The sequence below is a fragment of the Archocentrus centrarchus genome, chromosome 22, assembly GCF_007364275.1.
Source record: "Archocentrus centrarchus isolate MPI-CPG fArcCen1 chromosome 22, fArcCen1, whole genome shotgun sequence".
NCBI lineage: Eukaryota > Metazoa > Chordata > Actinopteri > Cichliformes > Cichlidae > Archocentrus > Archocentrus centrarchus.
Window position 1 is genome coordinate 28,017,595 of NC_044367.1, and position 17,440 is coordinate 28,035,034.

General features: G+C 41.0%; 1 protein-coding gene and 1 long non-coding RNA gene across 3 annotated transcripts; one reads left to right on the top strand and one right to left on the bottom strand.

Annotated features, from left to right (window-relative positions):
- Positions 1 to 6,885: 6,885 nt before the first annotated feature.
- LOC115801379 (uncharacterized) lies at positions 6,886 to 7,309 on the bottom strand. The gene is made up of 2 exons (XR_004021750.1): positions 7,151 to 7,309; positions 6,886 to 7,022 (listed from the first exon to the last, which is right to left on the bottom strand). It is a non-coding gene; the product is annotated as an uncharacterized LOC115801379 (long non-coding RNA).
- Positions 7,310 to 8,386: 1,077 nt separating this feature from the next.
- Positions 8,387 to 12,924, top strand: pax1a (paired box 1a). 2 transcript variants are annotated; one of them, XM_030719194.1, is made up of 5 exons: positions 8,387 to 8,645; positions 9,293 to 9,922; positions 10,836 to 10,969; positions 11,455 to 11,665; positions 12,072 to 12,924. In XM_030719194.1, the coding sequence occupies exons 1-5, from the start codon at positions 8,642 to 8,644 to the stop codon at positions 12,170 to 12,172; spliced, it is 1,080 nt and encodes a 359-aa protein (XP_030575054.1). In that variant the 5' UTR covers positions 8,387 to 8,641; the 3' UTR covers positions 12,173 to 12,924. The 2 variants fall into 2 exon arrangements, with proteins under 2 accessions (XP_030575054.1, XP_030575053.1); XM_030719193.1 differs by having other exon boundaries at positions 12,069 to 12,731.
- The last annotated feature ends 4,516 nt before the right edge of the window (positions 12,925 to 17,440 follow it).

The following is a 17,440-nucleotide window of genomic DNA, read 5'->3' on the forward strand; positions in this document are numbered from 1 at the left end:
ATATACTACATGTCTCCATCAATATCCCCATAATCCATCTTAAAAAAGCTGCAGCCCAGAGAAGAAATTCATATTTTTGAGATTACATATTTTATGAGTTGTTTCCTTTGCATATTAAATTTTCAGTTCTGTAAGGATGAACTGTGTTCACTGCTGTTGGTTTCCAGAAGTGTCCGTGTGTCTGTGCAGTAATTTGTGCCACAGCATCACGTCTGTGTTTGAAGCTCTGCTGCAGGTCACACACTCCAGTGTTGGTTCATAAACTCGTCCTGTGCGCACAGAGATTTCTTCAGATTCTCTGAATTATGCTGCAGATGATTGGAGCCTGTCCCAGCTGCCATGGGGCCGTGAAGTCTGAAGGGCTCTTTTTACACTTTTTTTTAAAGTTCTGTTGTGTTATGTACAAATCACAAAGCATCACATCTGTGTGGGACATGGGGTTTGTAACTAAGTATATTTACTCAAGTACTGGGTTTTAGTAGAATTTTTAAGGTACTTTAACATAAGTAACTGAATTTGATTATAGCTATATTCATATATATATATGTCCACATAGATTAATACTTTGTGCTACTTTAGTTAATAAACACAAACCTAATTGCACAGACTAGAATGTACAGTAAGTGCATATTTTGGCACACGTGCTCGTTATTGTACATGCGAGTGAATCTAGGCAGCACATTCATTCAGGAAGGGGCATGTTAAGGAAAATGGGGGAGCTATGAGGGGCTTTTTCTTGGCCAGCAAGTCCAGGCTTGGTTGCAGGCCTGTCTGTCACTACTCAGTACAAACATGTCAGACATTTCACCACCAGCATGACTGAGCTAAGTTCACCCACTGCTTTTAGACTGAAGTGATCTCCACCAGGAATCCTGATTTTTTTTTTTTACTCAGAATGATTAAAATGTTAATGTCACACAATTAGCTTTTAAAAACAAGTGCTTGTTCTTTCTCAATATGGAAAGCTGGGATCATCATCAGGGATTCCTGCACATTTAAACCCACACATGCATTTTCTAAACGCAGTGTGTCCAGATGTGACCAAAAACTAATCATGTGGTTGAGTTCCTGACATCGTTTGATGCAGAGTGAGCTGTTCACTCAGTCTGGAGTCAGTTTTCATTTACAGTGCTGAGTGTACTCCTGCAGTACGGCACCACAAATTGTGGAGGAGAGACGTCCAGTTGATTAATCCACAGGTGCTGGGACAAACAAGTCCTCATTATATGGACACTGGACTCGGGTTTGGTAGCTTTCAACAGATCACCACCATGACAGACGACCACAGGTAGGAATACATATGCATTTCAGGAAGTCAGCACAGCTCTCTTATTAGGAAAGTGAAAGCGTGCTCTGGCTGAAATGTCCTGAGAACACCCAAAACAAACCCACTTCCCAGCCCAACTGGCATCCACACAAGGGCACAAATAAAGGGACGTATTTATGAGCACTTGGCTGTAGCTCAGTGAGGTCCATGAACTGATAGAGCACAAGGAAAGATCATATACACACCATTTTGAAGGGCATGAAGAGCTATGTCACTCATGGTTCATGTATTCATGAACTTTATTCTGTTTTATTCACGTTCTGCTCCAGAACAACAAAAGAAAATCTGCCGGCCTCCCGATCCTCTGAGCTCCCACACACTTCAAAACACAGATTCTGATCCTCCGACGCTGTGACACCAATATTCAATCTGTCTTTGGGATTTCTCTGTCAGGACAACATGATTATGCTGGTAACATTGACTGATATTGAGCTCGGCTTTTGGAGGAAGACACACGGTTCTCATAAGCCCATTAATCTTAAAAGGAGCAACTGTCAGAAATGATACAGTACCCCTATCCCTGACATAACAAAGGTCTGTCCAAGGCCTCGATTTCTGGTTTGGCGGAAAACAACATCACACTGCATTCTATAGAAAACCTTGAATGTCCCCTCTCAGAATTTTCCATCAGGGATCTGGAATTCTTAAACTTAGAAGAACAGATTTATGGCACAGCTACAATCCCAACAACTGACTGGATTTACAGCTCTAAAGAGGGTCATTTGGGGTGATGTTATCACCATTATAACCACAGATATCTTAATATTCTTGGTTAGTAAAGAAATCAAAGTTTTATCTGTGAACACAATGAGTAAAATAATAAAAAAAAAACTCTAATCACAAACATACAAAATACAAGGTTAACGTCAGATTCCACATGTGACCCGGTGTTTTTGACTGCCTGGGCTGATTTCCAAGTAGGACAGGCATGAATCAGCAGCAGCCACAGACGGAGTCTGAAGTGCTCCAAAAGTAATTAAGGTTCCTTATAATTGACAACAGATCCATCCCAGCAAAGCCACACCGCCAAACAAAAACTATGCATGCGAGTAGAAGGTGCATAAAACAATGCCTAGAAAAGCTTTATGGACAGACTGTGAGCACGAGTGTTAATGATGCACTGACTACACAAATGAGCACTTTTGGAACTCTGTCAGTGAGCAAAAGATGATTTTATAAAGCTGAATAAAGTTTGGTGTTTTATTTATAACCCCGAGGGCATACGTGATGTTTTGACTTCAAATAAAAACAGTATCAAACTCTAAACCCATGTTTCCTTCACAGCCATCATACACACACACACACACACACACACACACACACACACACACACACACACACAGAGGCCTTCGTTGTGCTTTCACTTTGTTTTATTATCATACAGCCGTGTGATATGAAACATAAATGTGAGAAAAATAATAAAGAACAGATAAAACCCTGTAATGAGTTTGCACGAGATAATTTCATTCCAAATATTTTATCTTCAAAAATTAAAATTCTTTCCAAAGAAATGGAAACGAGGTTAAACAAATGGCACTCTATTTAGATATTACAGTTATGACACTTATTGTGTGCACAGCAGGTAATTTACTATAATTTCTGGTATTAGTGTGACACATGCTACAATTTGATGATCTTTCTGTATCTTTCTGTAAATAGCCATGGTGCTATAAAGCCATATCTGATAAAGAGATCTGGTCACATCTTGACTCTTTATCAGTTTGTCAGCAGATGCTCAGCGTGGATATGCTTCTGAGCAAAGCCATCGTCTGCAGGGCAGATTATCATCTCAGAAGCAATATGCTGTATCTTAATTAAAAACATCACAATGAGCACCTTTTCACATCCAGATAAACACTGTTCTGCATTTAAATTATAGTCTTTCAGAAACTGCAGCTGCTGCAGCAAGGAAGTAGAAGGCTTACAATTTAATCTTACCTAAATATAAATCCTCCATTATTTATGAATGCCACCATCCGGAAACACTGTCAGGATTTCTTTTTGTTACCACCTTCCATGAAGAATCCTCCTTCATGTGAAGTTACCAAATCAAATACTAATACTACATTATTTACATCTATAAGCTTAACTAGTTGAATTAGTTTGACTTGCATCCTTGACAGGCCAGACTAAACTGAAGCATACAGAGGAGATTAATTTGGGTCCAGTAATGTGAGTTTTGGTCCCAGTGTAACGAGGACCCGGGTGTCCTGTGCTGTGCTGAGTGCCACGGACCTCATTTAGTGGTTCACATTAAAAAAGGGAAAATTATTCTCAGAGCTCAGATAATCTCAGGACAGAATTCCACATCAGGGATGAACACTCAAGTCTGCTGAGATCACAGATCACAAAAAAAAAGTCCTTTATAGTTTCTTAATGTTTCCAGTTTAATCAAACCAGGTTTGTGCCCAGCGTGCAGCACGGTTGGTCTGAGTTACTGAGGACAGGCAGGGCCATTCCAGAAGGAGCTGTTTCCATAGGAAAATGACACTCGTGTGTAATAAGTAAGGAAAAGAAAACAGCTCATTAAGATATACTAATTGAAATGTTTTGGTAGTCTTTATAGTTACTGAGATGTGTAAACTACAAGCACAGACAGTCTCCACTGCTCATTTAATCCAACTATAAATGGCATCAAATAAAGCTACAAATGCAGCTCCCATTGTAAACACAAGTAAATCATCAGACTTTCCCGGGCTTCCCTCCAAAAACTCTCACAATTAACATGTAACCCTAAGACGTCTCCTTTAATGTAACAATTAGAAGTACGTTCAGAATACTCAGACACCTGAGATGTGTTTAGTGAAGGTCACAAGCAATTATCCAGAATGGTAAAAGCTGGCATGTCTCACATGGCACTGCTGCACACCCTCATTAGGCATTTTCTGCAGCTCAGAGTGGGTCTTGCAGCTATAAAAGAACTGAGCTCGCTGCCTTCCAAGCCTCCTTTTAGCAGAACTTCACCAGCAGGGGCACAAAGAAACTACACATCACAGCCTCGAGATCAGATAGGAATGGACAAACCTTATTTAGTAAAGGAGGGGTGGGGGATACTTTACCAAGGAATCCGTGTGTTTCTTTACAGGTTGGGCTTGGTTGGCTTTCAACAGAAAAACATTGATTTCTCCCTCTAATGAGCAAAAAGAGCTTCTTACCAAACAAACTGTGACCGGAGGTTTCGTGCATTTTAAATCACAAAAAAGATGCAAATGTTGAGTTGAATGTTTTTATGGAATCAGAACAAATATAAATGAGCGCCCTCATTAGCAGATACTTTTTCACTTTGTTTTAAGCTTGCAGGTTTATATTATTCCTGGTGTGCTGAGAGCAGGCGAGCCGACCCTGTCTAATAATTTCCATATTGAGCACTGAGATCACTAAACTCACAAACACTAAATCAAAACCGTGGACACAAAAAAGCCTCTTCAATAAAACACTATGGTTCTCTCAGTTGTGGAAAGAAAACTGAAACCATGTCAAAAAAAAGTAGAGCCCACAGATTTTGTTGAGATGGGAAAGACAGCAGTGTGTGGAGGTGGCGTGATGTGGAGTCTACCTGCTGAGAGGTGAGAAAGCTGCACACTTTTTAGGATGAATGGAAACTCCACTCATCACGTAAATGTGTTTACCTTTTTTTTTTCATTCCAAGAAGCCAGTGGTAGGCCTCTGTGTGAGACCCGCACAGAGGCATGCCTGTGCACACACAGAGAAATGCATGCAGGTATCCTTTATTAATTTCAGCTTTCCCCACAATTTACAAAGGACTAAAAAATTCTAACAGCTTCAGACAGATCACTAAATTCCAACGCACACACACGGGTAACCCACACTAACATTTTAGTCCCCTTTAAGACAATGAAAAATAGAACTTTGAATTCATGTTAAAACTTTAAAGGCAAAGCACACCTGAAGACGTGAATCCTTTGATGCCGCTTAAAACCAGCATCAATATTTACCGAGCGGGGTGGCTGCAGCCTGCGGGTGTCAGGTGTCAGTTGGATGAGTAACTTGTGTCTGATCTTAAAGCGATTTGGAGGCAAATGTTCACGCTGGAGACCTCTGTCTTATTATTTCCAAATTTGTTTTTCATTTTTGTGATCAAATATTAATTATGGAAACTTTTACAGAGAAATAAGCTACATTTAGAACATTTAGAAGGATACAATGTGGCCTATTGTAACGAAACACAGGCCTGAACGAAAGGATGTTTCTGACTCTGCAGTCGCAGGAAAAGAGACTGAACAGCGGCTCATCTTTTCCAGCACTGTTAATATACGTTTAAACACATTTCAAGCCTGAAACAATGGAAAAGATGTATCAACGCATCTTTTTTTCCCCCTTCATTCTCATTCATTTTGTGCACGACACTAACCGGTCATGTGCATTAACGAAAACGCAAATGAAGCGTGCGGGTAAATGAGGCTTCAGCGGTTAAAGCGCCTTTGCCGGGCATTTAAAGACTGACATTTTGCTCCTTCATCCTTCAGATGCAACTTTTATGATAAATAACTATGAAGGATGTGAACACAGCATGACGCCAGCCACCTGCCACAGCTACACACGCGAAATATGTAAAATAAAAATTTCAGTTTGTAATTCCGAGAAAGACACAATGATTAATACATCTAAAATTAAATATTAAATATTGAGCAGCACTTGTTTGCGTTTATTCTACAACGTTTATAGGGGCGTGTATTTTATTAATACACATGAATGCAGTGTGACTCCTGGAAAAAAGAGTGTGTGTGTGTGTGTGTGTGTGTGTGTGTGTGTGTGTGTGTGTGTGTGTGTGTGTGTGTGTGTGTGTGTGTGTGTGTGTGTGTGTGTGTGTTTCAAGGTTGCTTTTGTTTTGTCACACATGACAAAGTCAGACGGTTCAACGTACACCTGACGGGAATGCAGACAAACGTAGACCTGTACCAGCGGTTCATGCCCAGTTTCACGAAAAATATACGCGCGCGCACACACACACACACACACACACACACACACACACACACACACACACACACACACACACACACACACACAGGCTACAAATAATTTAGGAAAATGTCGGGGACTCCAATAATACAGCCAGACCACCGATCTCGACCTCGCAGTTATCTGACTGACCTCTCCTGGATTTACACGGCAGAAAATCAGATTGCACATTTTTGACTTCAGCATCATTTTAACCATCTGAACTTTAGAAATGAGAAACTCACAATTAAAATCAATAATATGTGTTTTTAGGAAAAATAAATAAATAAGAGAGAAATAAGCAAATGCAGTACAGTCCATCCTGTGCTTATGACACTGCATATATTCATATTCCAGTATTCAATGTTTGTTACAGATCTAAAAAAATAACACAATTATTCGCCAATATTTAAAAAAAAATAGTTACAGGCACGTGATGTAATTAAGACAATTATAAATTAAGGAAATAAAACAATAAAACGCTGTGGACTTTAGCAGAGACAAAAATCACACTAAGTGATATTATATCTGCGTAAATTCTTCAGTAATAAAGCTGACTCATCAAGGGAAGGGTTCAAAAGTAAAAAGTACAAATATAAAGTTTGGATCCGTGAAGTTTATTCTGACATGTTTGTTTCCATGAAAGATTCAGAAACGGATTTTTAAACGTGCCCAAAGACGCAGAGCGCTGAAGGAAGCCTGTAATTCCTACACTGTCCAGAGGAGGGGAGTCCTGCCGGCAGGCGGTGGAGGAGAAAGACAACAACAACAACAACAACAACATTATTATTAATATTAATAATAATAATAATAATAACAATAATAATAATAATAATAATTTACACTCGACAGCGAACACACCTGATGCTTCCTGAGATTTGTCCAGTGTCACCGCTCTGAGGACCTCTGTGCAGCCTCGGTCTGCAGGCAAATTCAAAGTCCACAGTAAAATAAAGCTCGTCCATCGCAAGTCTGTGAGACGATCTCCTCCAGCCCCCTGACTCTATTCCTCTGACTGAACCTGATGCTTTCCATGTGTCCTACTTCCAGGTTTGGATGGTGAAGTAGTCAGGAGACAGAGAGGAGAGGGGCTGGGCTGGTTGTGCGCGTGTGTGCGTGCGTGCTTGTGTGTTAGGATTGGTGGTGGTGGTGGGGGACACTGCACCTTGTTACCATTGGGTCGACTGTTAAGTTTTACAAGTAACATTTTGCGAGCTTATAAACGATACCTTCTAAACTTGCACAGGAAACTCCGAAAACATGCTGTGATAATGTATGTCTGTGGAATCCAGTGGATATTCCAGGGTCTGGGAGCTCCGCGATCTACAGAGGTATCGATTACATGAGGCCCTTCCCATGTTTGATGCCCTAACACTGGCTTATAAAAAGAGTCAGGCTGGTAGTGTGCACGTTTGCTCGGTTCTGAAGGAAAACACCCTCAAATTCATCAGCGCTGCTCAATCAGACTATTTATGATTCGATATACAGAAGAAAAAAAATTGATGGCATAAGGAAACAAATCTATTTAAAAATGTAAGACTTACAAGCTGCGAACATATGGGTTCCAACCTTCATAAAGAATCATTTCGGATGGTTCCCGGTTATAAACACTCGTCACAAAGTCCTTCTTGGTTTATTAAAGTGCGCATATCCATGCATTTAAATTTATGCGATTCCACTTAAATTAATATGATTACATTGTAACGTTTTAGAAAGTGAAGCTCGTTTATTAAAATGACCGGCGTGTCAAATTGATGTGCACGCTGGTAACTGCGTTATCAATATTATTATATACTTTTAACAGCGATTACTTTTTATTTTAGAAATTAAATTATTTGCAACAAGGTGAAACTTCTGCTGTTATTCCTGCTGATACATCTGCGGTAACGCAGGTCCTTACCAGAAACGCTGGATGAAATGTCTAACTGTCTGCCACTTCCCCCTATGCAAAGTTTTCAGGAGGCTGCGCAGCTCTAAACCGGATGAGGTTTGTATTGGCTGAGAGCATTTCCAGCGCGGAGCGACCAATGAAAGCAGAGCAGAACCTCGGCGTATAACAGCGAAGCTTGACGTGAAGGACGCTTCAAATTAATTCCAGCAGGCTCCGGACTCCCCTGGATAACTCCAATTTGCATTTATCGGATGAAGATCGCTTCGGTGCTGTTGTACCTTGCAGTCACTTGCTTCCAAAAAAGAAAGAGGCGCGCTGCATTCGGAGGAGATTTTAGAAGGTCTGCGTTTTCTCTTCTGGGGCTCATTCCTCCCGTCCCCGTCCTCCTCTGAGCTCGCTCGGCGCATTCAGCCATTTGAAGGGACACCTACACTTCCAAGCATCTCGAATCATATAGGCAAATGGGTAAGCCCTTACGGTCTGCATGCTTCAGTGACATGGGGCTTATGGAAGCGTATCAACACTCAGCACGCCTGCCTTACAGAGAACTAAGCATTTTCCCCTCCAAGTTCAGATAATGTGCAAATGAAAAAGGTTTGTGGCGAAGAGTTTATTTCTTGGAGGATTTTTCCAGCAGCAGGAACGACTGTCTGTTTAAAGCTTTAAATCGTAAAGTCGACCGCAGAACCAATTATCCAGCAGCAAGCATTTCTTTGAAGCGCTCGCTTGTTTGTATTCTTCAAGCTCGCCATTTTTAATGTTTTTGTTGTGTGCGCAGAGTGCTGGAAGGTAATGCCAGCAAAACACTTTATGCTTTTTGTATAGTTGCAAAGTAGAGGCTAACCAGCAGACTTTATTAATGTCTGTAAGCTGACGCGTACAACTTTGTAACCTTAATTCAGAGCGTAAATTAAAAATGGATCAAAGGGTCAGACTGAGCATTTTAAAATGACTCTGGCTCCTATTATTTTATTGATTTGTGAAAAAATGTGTCAGAATAAAAACATTGCAATGAACAAAATACGCTGTCCTATTTTCCTTGATTATATCAGTCAGATATATTTATACTCACCTCGAGCAGCATGTAACTCGAGTCTTTTCTTTCCCTGCAGAGCAAACCTATGGAGAGGTGAACCAACTAGGCGGTGTGTTCGTCAATGGCCGACCCCTACCTAACGCCATACGGTTAAGAATAGTAGAGCTGGCTCAGCTCGGGATTCGACCCTGTGATATAAGCAGGCAACTCCGAGTCTCCCACGGCTGCGTGAGCAAGATTTTAGCGAGGTACAACGAGACTGGCTCCATCCTACCCGGTGCCATCGGTGGAAGCAAGCCCCGGGTCACGACGCCGAACGTGGTGAAAAACATCAGGGAATACAAACAAAATGACCCCGGGATCTTTGCCTGGGAGATCCGGGACAGGCTTTTGGCCGATGGTGTTTGTGACAAATACAATGTGCCGTCGGTTAGCTCGATCAGCAGGATTTTACGCAATAAGATTGGAAATCTCTCCCAGCCTAACCAGTATGAAAGCACCAAGCAAGCCTCCGCGCAGGCCGGGCTGCCCTACAACCACATATACCCTTATTCCTACCCCAACACTATGTCACCCACTAGCACTAAAATGGGCAGCCCTCCTGGAGTACCGGTGACGGCTGGACATGTGAGCATTTCCAGGGCCTGGCCTTCTGCACACACCGTCAGTAACATCCTCGGAATACGAGCCTTCATGGATCCCACAGGTGAGGAAAACTGCATTTTATAATCCGTCAAACATGTGAGACCTCATCTCTCACTTGTCTCAAATAAGACCGTAATAAACTAGAGCAGCTGTTATTGTGGTATTCTGCATGATTCATTCCCACACCTCTCCGTATAAGCAGTTACGGCAACACACTGGACAATGTGTCCATTAAAATTTGTACAGGCCTCTATTTCACCATTCAGCCAGAACGCAGTGAGGCACTCTCAATGGGCCTTTTCATGGGTTGATGCATTTGCAAACACCTTACCCACCTGCTATATCCACACTAATTCTGCAAGTATATTTTTTGATGTTTTACTCATCTGCATCTCCGCTTAGTAACGAGTTATTAGTACTGATCATTTTTGTGCCAACAAAATGTATTCAAATATGTGTGTGTAGAATTTTTTTTTCCTGATTAAATTGCTCTGAAGCTGCTTCTGCGATAATATTTTCCTGTTGTGCACACACATGAAAACATTATATTGGAGGTTTATTTTATAATAAATCCTAAACATTAAAATTGTTAAATGGAAGAAAAATGTTTATCTGCTGTTGTTGCCTCGTAATTAATAATCGAGCTGTTTTTTCTGTTTATTTTAAGATTAGAGCTTTTTTCAGATAATATTACACTCAGAGTAATTATAATAATTATAATGTTGAATAATATATTTATTTGAGTTACCCCATTGTTGAAAACTATTTTTAAAAGAGCAGTGACATTGAAAATGAAATGTTTGATACTTGAGAAACGTTAGTATTTAAATTGTTTACCTGTCTTCCACTTTCATAATCACGAATTTAAACGGAACTGCTCTGCCGCTCTTTTCTTTTTTTCTTTTCTTTTTTTGAAACTTCAGCGATTTTAGTTGTCACACATATTTAACACAAAGCTGCTGTCTCTAAATCAGCCATTGCTGGGACAGAGGGATATCCACCAAAAATGGAGGAGTGGGGTAGTGTCAACAGAGCAGCTTTCCCAGCGGCTCACACGGTCAACGGGATTGACAAGTCAGCCATTGACGCGGACATAAAATATGCTCAGGTAAAAAAAATGAAACCTTATTGCGACACCGCACAGCCTGTACGCTTTCTGCACACTGCGCACTGCTTTCATGTATTTTCTGTAAAGGAATAGTCCCAAATGTTTCGAGCCAAATGCTCCTGATAAAGGCCTGTGTCAAAACTGTGAGACGGGACCTTCCCAATTCAAATGATGTCAGAGCACAGAATTCTGCCGGAGAGGATTTTAGCATTCAGGCAGGATTTAATCCAGTAAATGTCTTTTGAGTTTTGAAGGATGTTAGAAGGAGGAAATCTGGGACTGTTTACATGCTCTAATTTGGCTGATTGATGGTAAATGAAATGATAGTGAAACTCATGTATTCAAAACCACTCAAACACCAAACACTGTCTTTAAGAACCGCCGCTGATGGCCGCATGCTGCCGTCACACAGCCTACAATTAGAAGCTCTGACAGTTTTGTGTGTCTGTGCTTATGTTCCGCACCTCTTATCTGCTTGTCTGCAGCCTTCTTCGACATTGTCTAGTTATGTACCGGCGTGCGCGTACTCCCCAACCAATCAGTACGGGGTGTACAGCGGGCCAGCAGGCGGATACGTGGCCCCGGGCCACCACCACTGGCAGCCACAGAGCCCGGCCCTGTCCCACCCAAGCGGGATGAGCATGCATGCAGGAGAAATCCACTCGGCGATGACCTTTAAACATCAGGCCCGAGAAGGTACAGGACAGGGAGGCGGAGCTGAGATATAACATTATTATTATTATTATTATTATTATTATATTTGGATTTTTTATTTTTTTAAATTTGTGCCCGCATAAGGCCGCGCTGCTCCCTTTCTGACCGCAGCGGATGTAAACACAAAGATGGTCTAACTGTGTGCCAATTATCAAATATTGACCTCTCAGACTTGGGCAGCACTAGGCCTGCCGTCCGAGACCATTTTAGCCCCAATAAAAAAAAAAAAAGGGAAATTATTATTTTTTTTTATCTTTATATGTCTGAAAATTCTCCTCGTAACAAGAAAGTAAAAGCCGATCTTAAACTTTGGTAAAATACATCAAATAATGATTTGATGCGAATTTGCAGGCGCATGCTCACTGTGTATTTCTTGCGTGTTCAGCAGGAGACCGAAAACCACCCAGTCCCCTGAGCAAGGCGCAGCAACAGCAACACGAAGACTTGAACAGCGTGCACGGCCTCAGTCTCCCTACCTCATCATCATAACTGGGAATTATTACACCTTAATCACCGCAACCATTTAAATGAACTCATTTCAACCACCACGACAGTAAGTCTGAACACTAACGGCTGGTTTGCAGCTGACAGTCAAACTCAGGCCAGTTCACATGCATTCTGAGTGCAGTATAGCTTTACCGGCCTCTGTGCCGCATGAATGTAAGCTTGCATGGATGTACCGGTGTTTCCCCTCACTGGCTGATAGTTTTCTTTGTTTGTCATTTGAAATATTTCATGTTGCTCGACAGTATATTCTCCCGTTGAGATTGCAGGATTGAAAAAGAAAAAGGGACGATTGTGTAAGTCTCCTCCGTCACTGACGTGTTATTTTAAAACCAGAGCTACTCTGTAATCCGCCATTTATTATCTTATCTTAATTTGTGCCCATGACCTCCGCTCCGCAGTGATTCAACGATGTGAACAAAAGATAGAAATTGTCTAAATGTAAAATATTTTCCAAAGCTTTAATTATATATTTTTATAATTTCCTTGTAAATATGCAAAAAAATAAAGCCTTTCTTAAATGCCACATGTTGTTGTAGCTGATGTTATTTTGGTCAGTGAGAGGACAGCAGCTCGCTCAGGCCGCATTTATGGGATGATGATTTTAAAGACAGATGGAGGAGCGAAAGTAACGTTTTCTTTGAACTCAGCCAGAGTCAGCTGATCATGACGCTGCTGATTACCTGAGAGGTAACCTACAGTCGCGTATGACCCTCAGACCTTGGTGATAGTACCGGCCTTTGCTGTTTCAATCAGTTTGAAAAACAGATTAATTTTTAGTCTGCCTTTTATGAGAAAAGTCTTTGATTGGAATGATACCCTTTTACATCGGTATAATGATTAGACTGCTACTTACCGGGAAAGGTAATTACTGTGTTTACACAGGCTGAACCTGCCTACGCTTCCACGGAGCTCTCCGCTGGCTGGGCGCCTCGGCTGATGCTATCTGGGCTGTAATTGATACCCACCGCGATTAAAACAAAAAAAAAAAAAGAATCTGAGGGCTGCTCATACACGTTAATGAACGGCGTGTACAGGACAGACGCTGACGGTCCAATCCACCCACATGCCGCCTCTGGGAGCTGTTGTCCCGCATAGAAATGAGGAGAGTTTTCCCATCCAGGCCTGCAGGCTCTGCCCGCTTTCTGTAAACTGTTTATTCCTGTGGCCTGTTTGTTCCAGCCTTAACTGAGCGCCGCTGAACATTTTTGGGACCACGTATGATTTCACTTCCGTGTTTGGTGGTCAGTGGACCCTTTTTATTTTAATAAATCCAGCCCGTTGGTACGCGAGAAAGGGTGCTACATACTGTAGGTACGCGGTTATTACCGTGGTGTGTCCGTTATGTGAACGCAGTGGTTTCCCGTCAGTAGAAAACGGCCAATTAATTATTATTTATATTTTTTATTTTCAAATTACATCTCCAATACATCTACAGGAAAACAAAATTCCCTCTGTTAGATTTATGCATGCTTGTAATAATAAAAAAAAATACTTAAAAAAACAAAAAATGGGATTTTCTTTCTTAGTCCTGCAAAAACCTGCATTACCTCCAGTGTAGCTGCTGTAGGGTGTGTGTGTGTGTGTGTGTGTGTGTGTGTGTGTGTGTGTGTGTGTGTGTGTGTGTGTGTGTGTGTGTGTAATACAGTTGTTTTGGTGACACTCCCGGTTTAGTCTGGCTGAGTAATAATGAGCATTTCTGTGGTTTTCCAGCTAGAATGAGTCGTCATGTACTGCACACGAGTTCCTTTCCACTTTTTGACATCAGTGCACATTAAAAATTAATAACTGTGGCTTTATAGTTCCCAGTGCTCAGAGGTGTTAATGTTTCAGACAGATCAAGAACAACTTGACTATGTTTGAGCTGAGATGACAGTCATCCACTGAGATTATTGATTATATCTGTTTATTGGAAACAGTGTGAAAATCAGCTTTGAGTGGAGGGAGGATCAGCTCTAATAGTATTTTAAGTTCAATTTTTATCATGATATTCATGATAAATATATATACTTTTTCCCCCTTATATGTGTTTATGATTTTTTCCATCTTCTTCCTCTTACAGCTGGAACAGCACATACAGCCTGTTGTGGGCTTTAAAAACATGTTTGAAATCAAACAGTCTTCAAAATCAAATCTAGACATAGCAGTCGTACCTGCTACTGTTGACTGGCTGTTAAGAAAACAGTGTAATATTAAATGTATGGCAATGATCCATAGTTTCTTAATACAAAGCACTTGTAGGAGGTTTTAGTGGAATTTGGGTGTCATCAGCTCTATTTTGCAGCTGCTGGTTCGTTTCCCCTTTGCAGAAAAATCCCAAATGACTCCGTATATCCAAACATTAAGATGGCCTTTGAGTACACACGCTCCCTGACCGGAGTCGTTCATGTTTTCCCGGATACCACTTGGGGTTCGCAAAACACTCCTTCATGGTGGTAGGGTTACTTCCTGCGGGACCTATGGTCATCAATCAGGGCAGCAAGTGATACCCCCCACTGCGTCTTCAGCAGACCCTCTGTGCTCAGAGGGCAGCAGGTGGGCTAGTTTCAGATGTTGTTTCTTATTGTCACAGAGTACAAAAAACATAATATTTTTGAAATAAGTGCAACAGCTCAATGTGGCCGAGACCTTTTTCATCCTTGAATGTCAAAAAGATTTTTTTTTTCTTCCCAGATTTGGAACATTGTTCAGTTAGAAGCATATTTAAGTAACGGTGTCATTTCAGAAGCTAAAAATCCTTTTTACAAATATCTGAAGATGGCTGGAAGTGTTTTGGGCCGGATAAATTCAAAAGTTGTATACAGAAATTCCCACTTGCATTACTTTGCAGGAACTGTAATGTACAATGATATGCTTAATCTTTTTTTGTGATTCTTCTCTTTAAATGAATCAAATGCATTTGCCAAGTAACATAATAGACTTTAAATGCAAGTACAGAGTGTACAGATGCCCAGACTATAATACTTCTGGGTACTGAGCTGGTTATTCTTAAGAGTCTTACCTCTAACACTTAAACTTGAAAGGATTCACAAATGCCAAAAGCTCAAACAGAGACTTGGAGAGATGGATAGGGACTCGGTCTCCTTGAGCCTAATGGATATGATATCAAGCACTATTAATAATCCAAGCAGAAATGAAGCAGTGACAGAGATTCCTTAAAGAGATAAAAGCGGCGCTCCTGTCTCCTGTAACCATCCATCAGGGTCTGCCGTGTGTGAGACTGAGAGTTCTTTACAGACCAAAGTTCAGTTCATGAATTTGACACTTTGCTGGGTTTGAGGCATTTTACATCATGCCTTCTTTTTACTTTAAGGGGGAAAACTCCCCCAAGCTTGCCAGGACTCACTCACTCACTCCCCTGCCTTTGCATGAGTCAAAGTCAACAAGAGAGCATCTCAGGACAGGCGACATGGCAGCAAAAAGCCAAGAAAGATACACGAGAAACGTCTGAGAAGGAGAGTGGCAAGCTGGCAACGTCTCAGTTTTAGAGAGGAGGCCGGTGTCAGCACCTCTGCACGCATGCATGTACACTGCTGAAACATGCGCGAATCCTCGTCTTTGACAGGCAGAACATTAGTTTTTGACAGGCATGTGAGAAACAGCCATGAATTAAAATGGTCACAGTTGGCAGCCTAATTTTTAGATTTTCCTGACAGAATTAGATTAGATCAGATCAGACATTTAGAAAAGAAAAAAGGGAGTTATAGTGAAAGTTATTCATGCAAAAAAACTCTGCAGCATTCACAACACACACAAAAACTTCTAAATATCATTAAATCAAGTTAAAATGAATGTTTTAATCACCAATAATGTAAAGAGCAGAGCAGCGGGTCTGCAAAAATTCTTGTATCATTCTTGTAATGCAGTCACTACTTTCCGCTGACTGTCCACAGGATTTCCAAGCAGGCAGCGTTCCAGCTCTGCAGTCCGGAGGATGATAAATGTCTCCCTCCCATGTTCTTACTCGCTCTGCCAGCTCACCACATCAACCAGACGCTCTAAAAGTAAAAGGGACAGAGACATGATGATGACATTTGGCTTTCTAAATGAAAACGTATCATTTCACATTTACTCTCAGGAGATTCCACCACTGTTTTCTCTGCCTTTGAGGATTCAGCGATACAGCAATGAAGAGAATAACCACAGGATCACATCAAATTGCAGAGCCCAGATTTGATTATTATATACAGATGACTAAAAGACCATGAAATTATGTTTGCAAACACAATTAAAATGCACTCTTTGAAAGCACTGCCATGAAAGCAGACATATTTCTTTAACTAGAAGAATGCTTGTAATTTGTTGTAATTTGTGTGTATTGTCTGTAAATATGAGCGTCTACAGAAAAAATCTGCTCCTTTTAGTGGAAAGTCAAAAGACAGATCTTCATGGAAATTTGTCAGCAGTTTAGTGTCTATTTTAGTCTCGATCTTGGCAAAGAGAAAGACCGTCTTCAGAGGAAGAGAATCCTCTCTAATTTGTGGAAACTATAGAATTAATGTTCTCCCAGCTTTCCCATCTGTGACTTATTTAAAGTGTGCTGAAACATGTACCATGCCACACACATGCAAAATGCTACCACCAAATAAAGCAGTTAATTTTTGGCTCAAATTCTTATTAGGTGATAATTAGATGATGACTCTTCTTCCAAAAAATGCGAGTGGTAAACCGTCGTACTGTCTGTCGGTCTGAGGAGGAAAATCCTGCATGAAACTCGACCGGATCCTTAAAACGAGTGAATGGGTGTTCCTGTGTTTGGAGACCAGATCCAAGCAAGTTCTTACAGAATAGAGCTGTTTATGTTTCAAAAAAAAGAGATTTGATCCTGTCAACAATTTAAAAAAAAAGAAAAAAACACCTTAAAGCCATCAGTGTGTGACTTTGTGACTTCCTGACCTTCTCCGTGGCTCCCTGAGCCTCATTCCAGCTGAAATCCTCCATCCTACTGTGTCTTTAAGCAAACGCTGCTCCAGAAAAGGACGGGGGACTATTTTGAGCTGCAGATGAATACATGCTTTTTGCCCTGGTGGTTATGTCAGTAGCATATAAGGAAACAAAATAAACTACAGCGGGCATGTTTCTCGTAAAGGGAATGTGCAGCAACGGTCCGATTCATGGAATTTTACAGCATCGATATCATCAGTTCATTTTCAGTTTATAGATTTTTAATAGATTCACTGACACCAAAGCAGAGAGATCAATTTTCACACACATGGTCATAAAAAAATAACTTCATCAATATTATTGTGACAT

Excerpts from the sequence above, each read along its gene's own strand:
- pax1a (XM_030719193.1), top strand. Across the intron at positions 9,923-10,835 it reads AGCCTTCATGGATCCCACAG|CCATTGCTGGGACAGAGGGA; the intron begins GTGAGGAAAACT and ends TCTCTAAATCAG. Across the intron at positions 11,666-12,068 it reads TAAACATCAGGCCCGAGAAG|CAGGAGACCGAAAACCACCC; the intron begins GTACAGGACAGG and ends TTGCGTGTTCAG.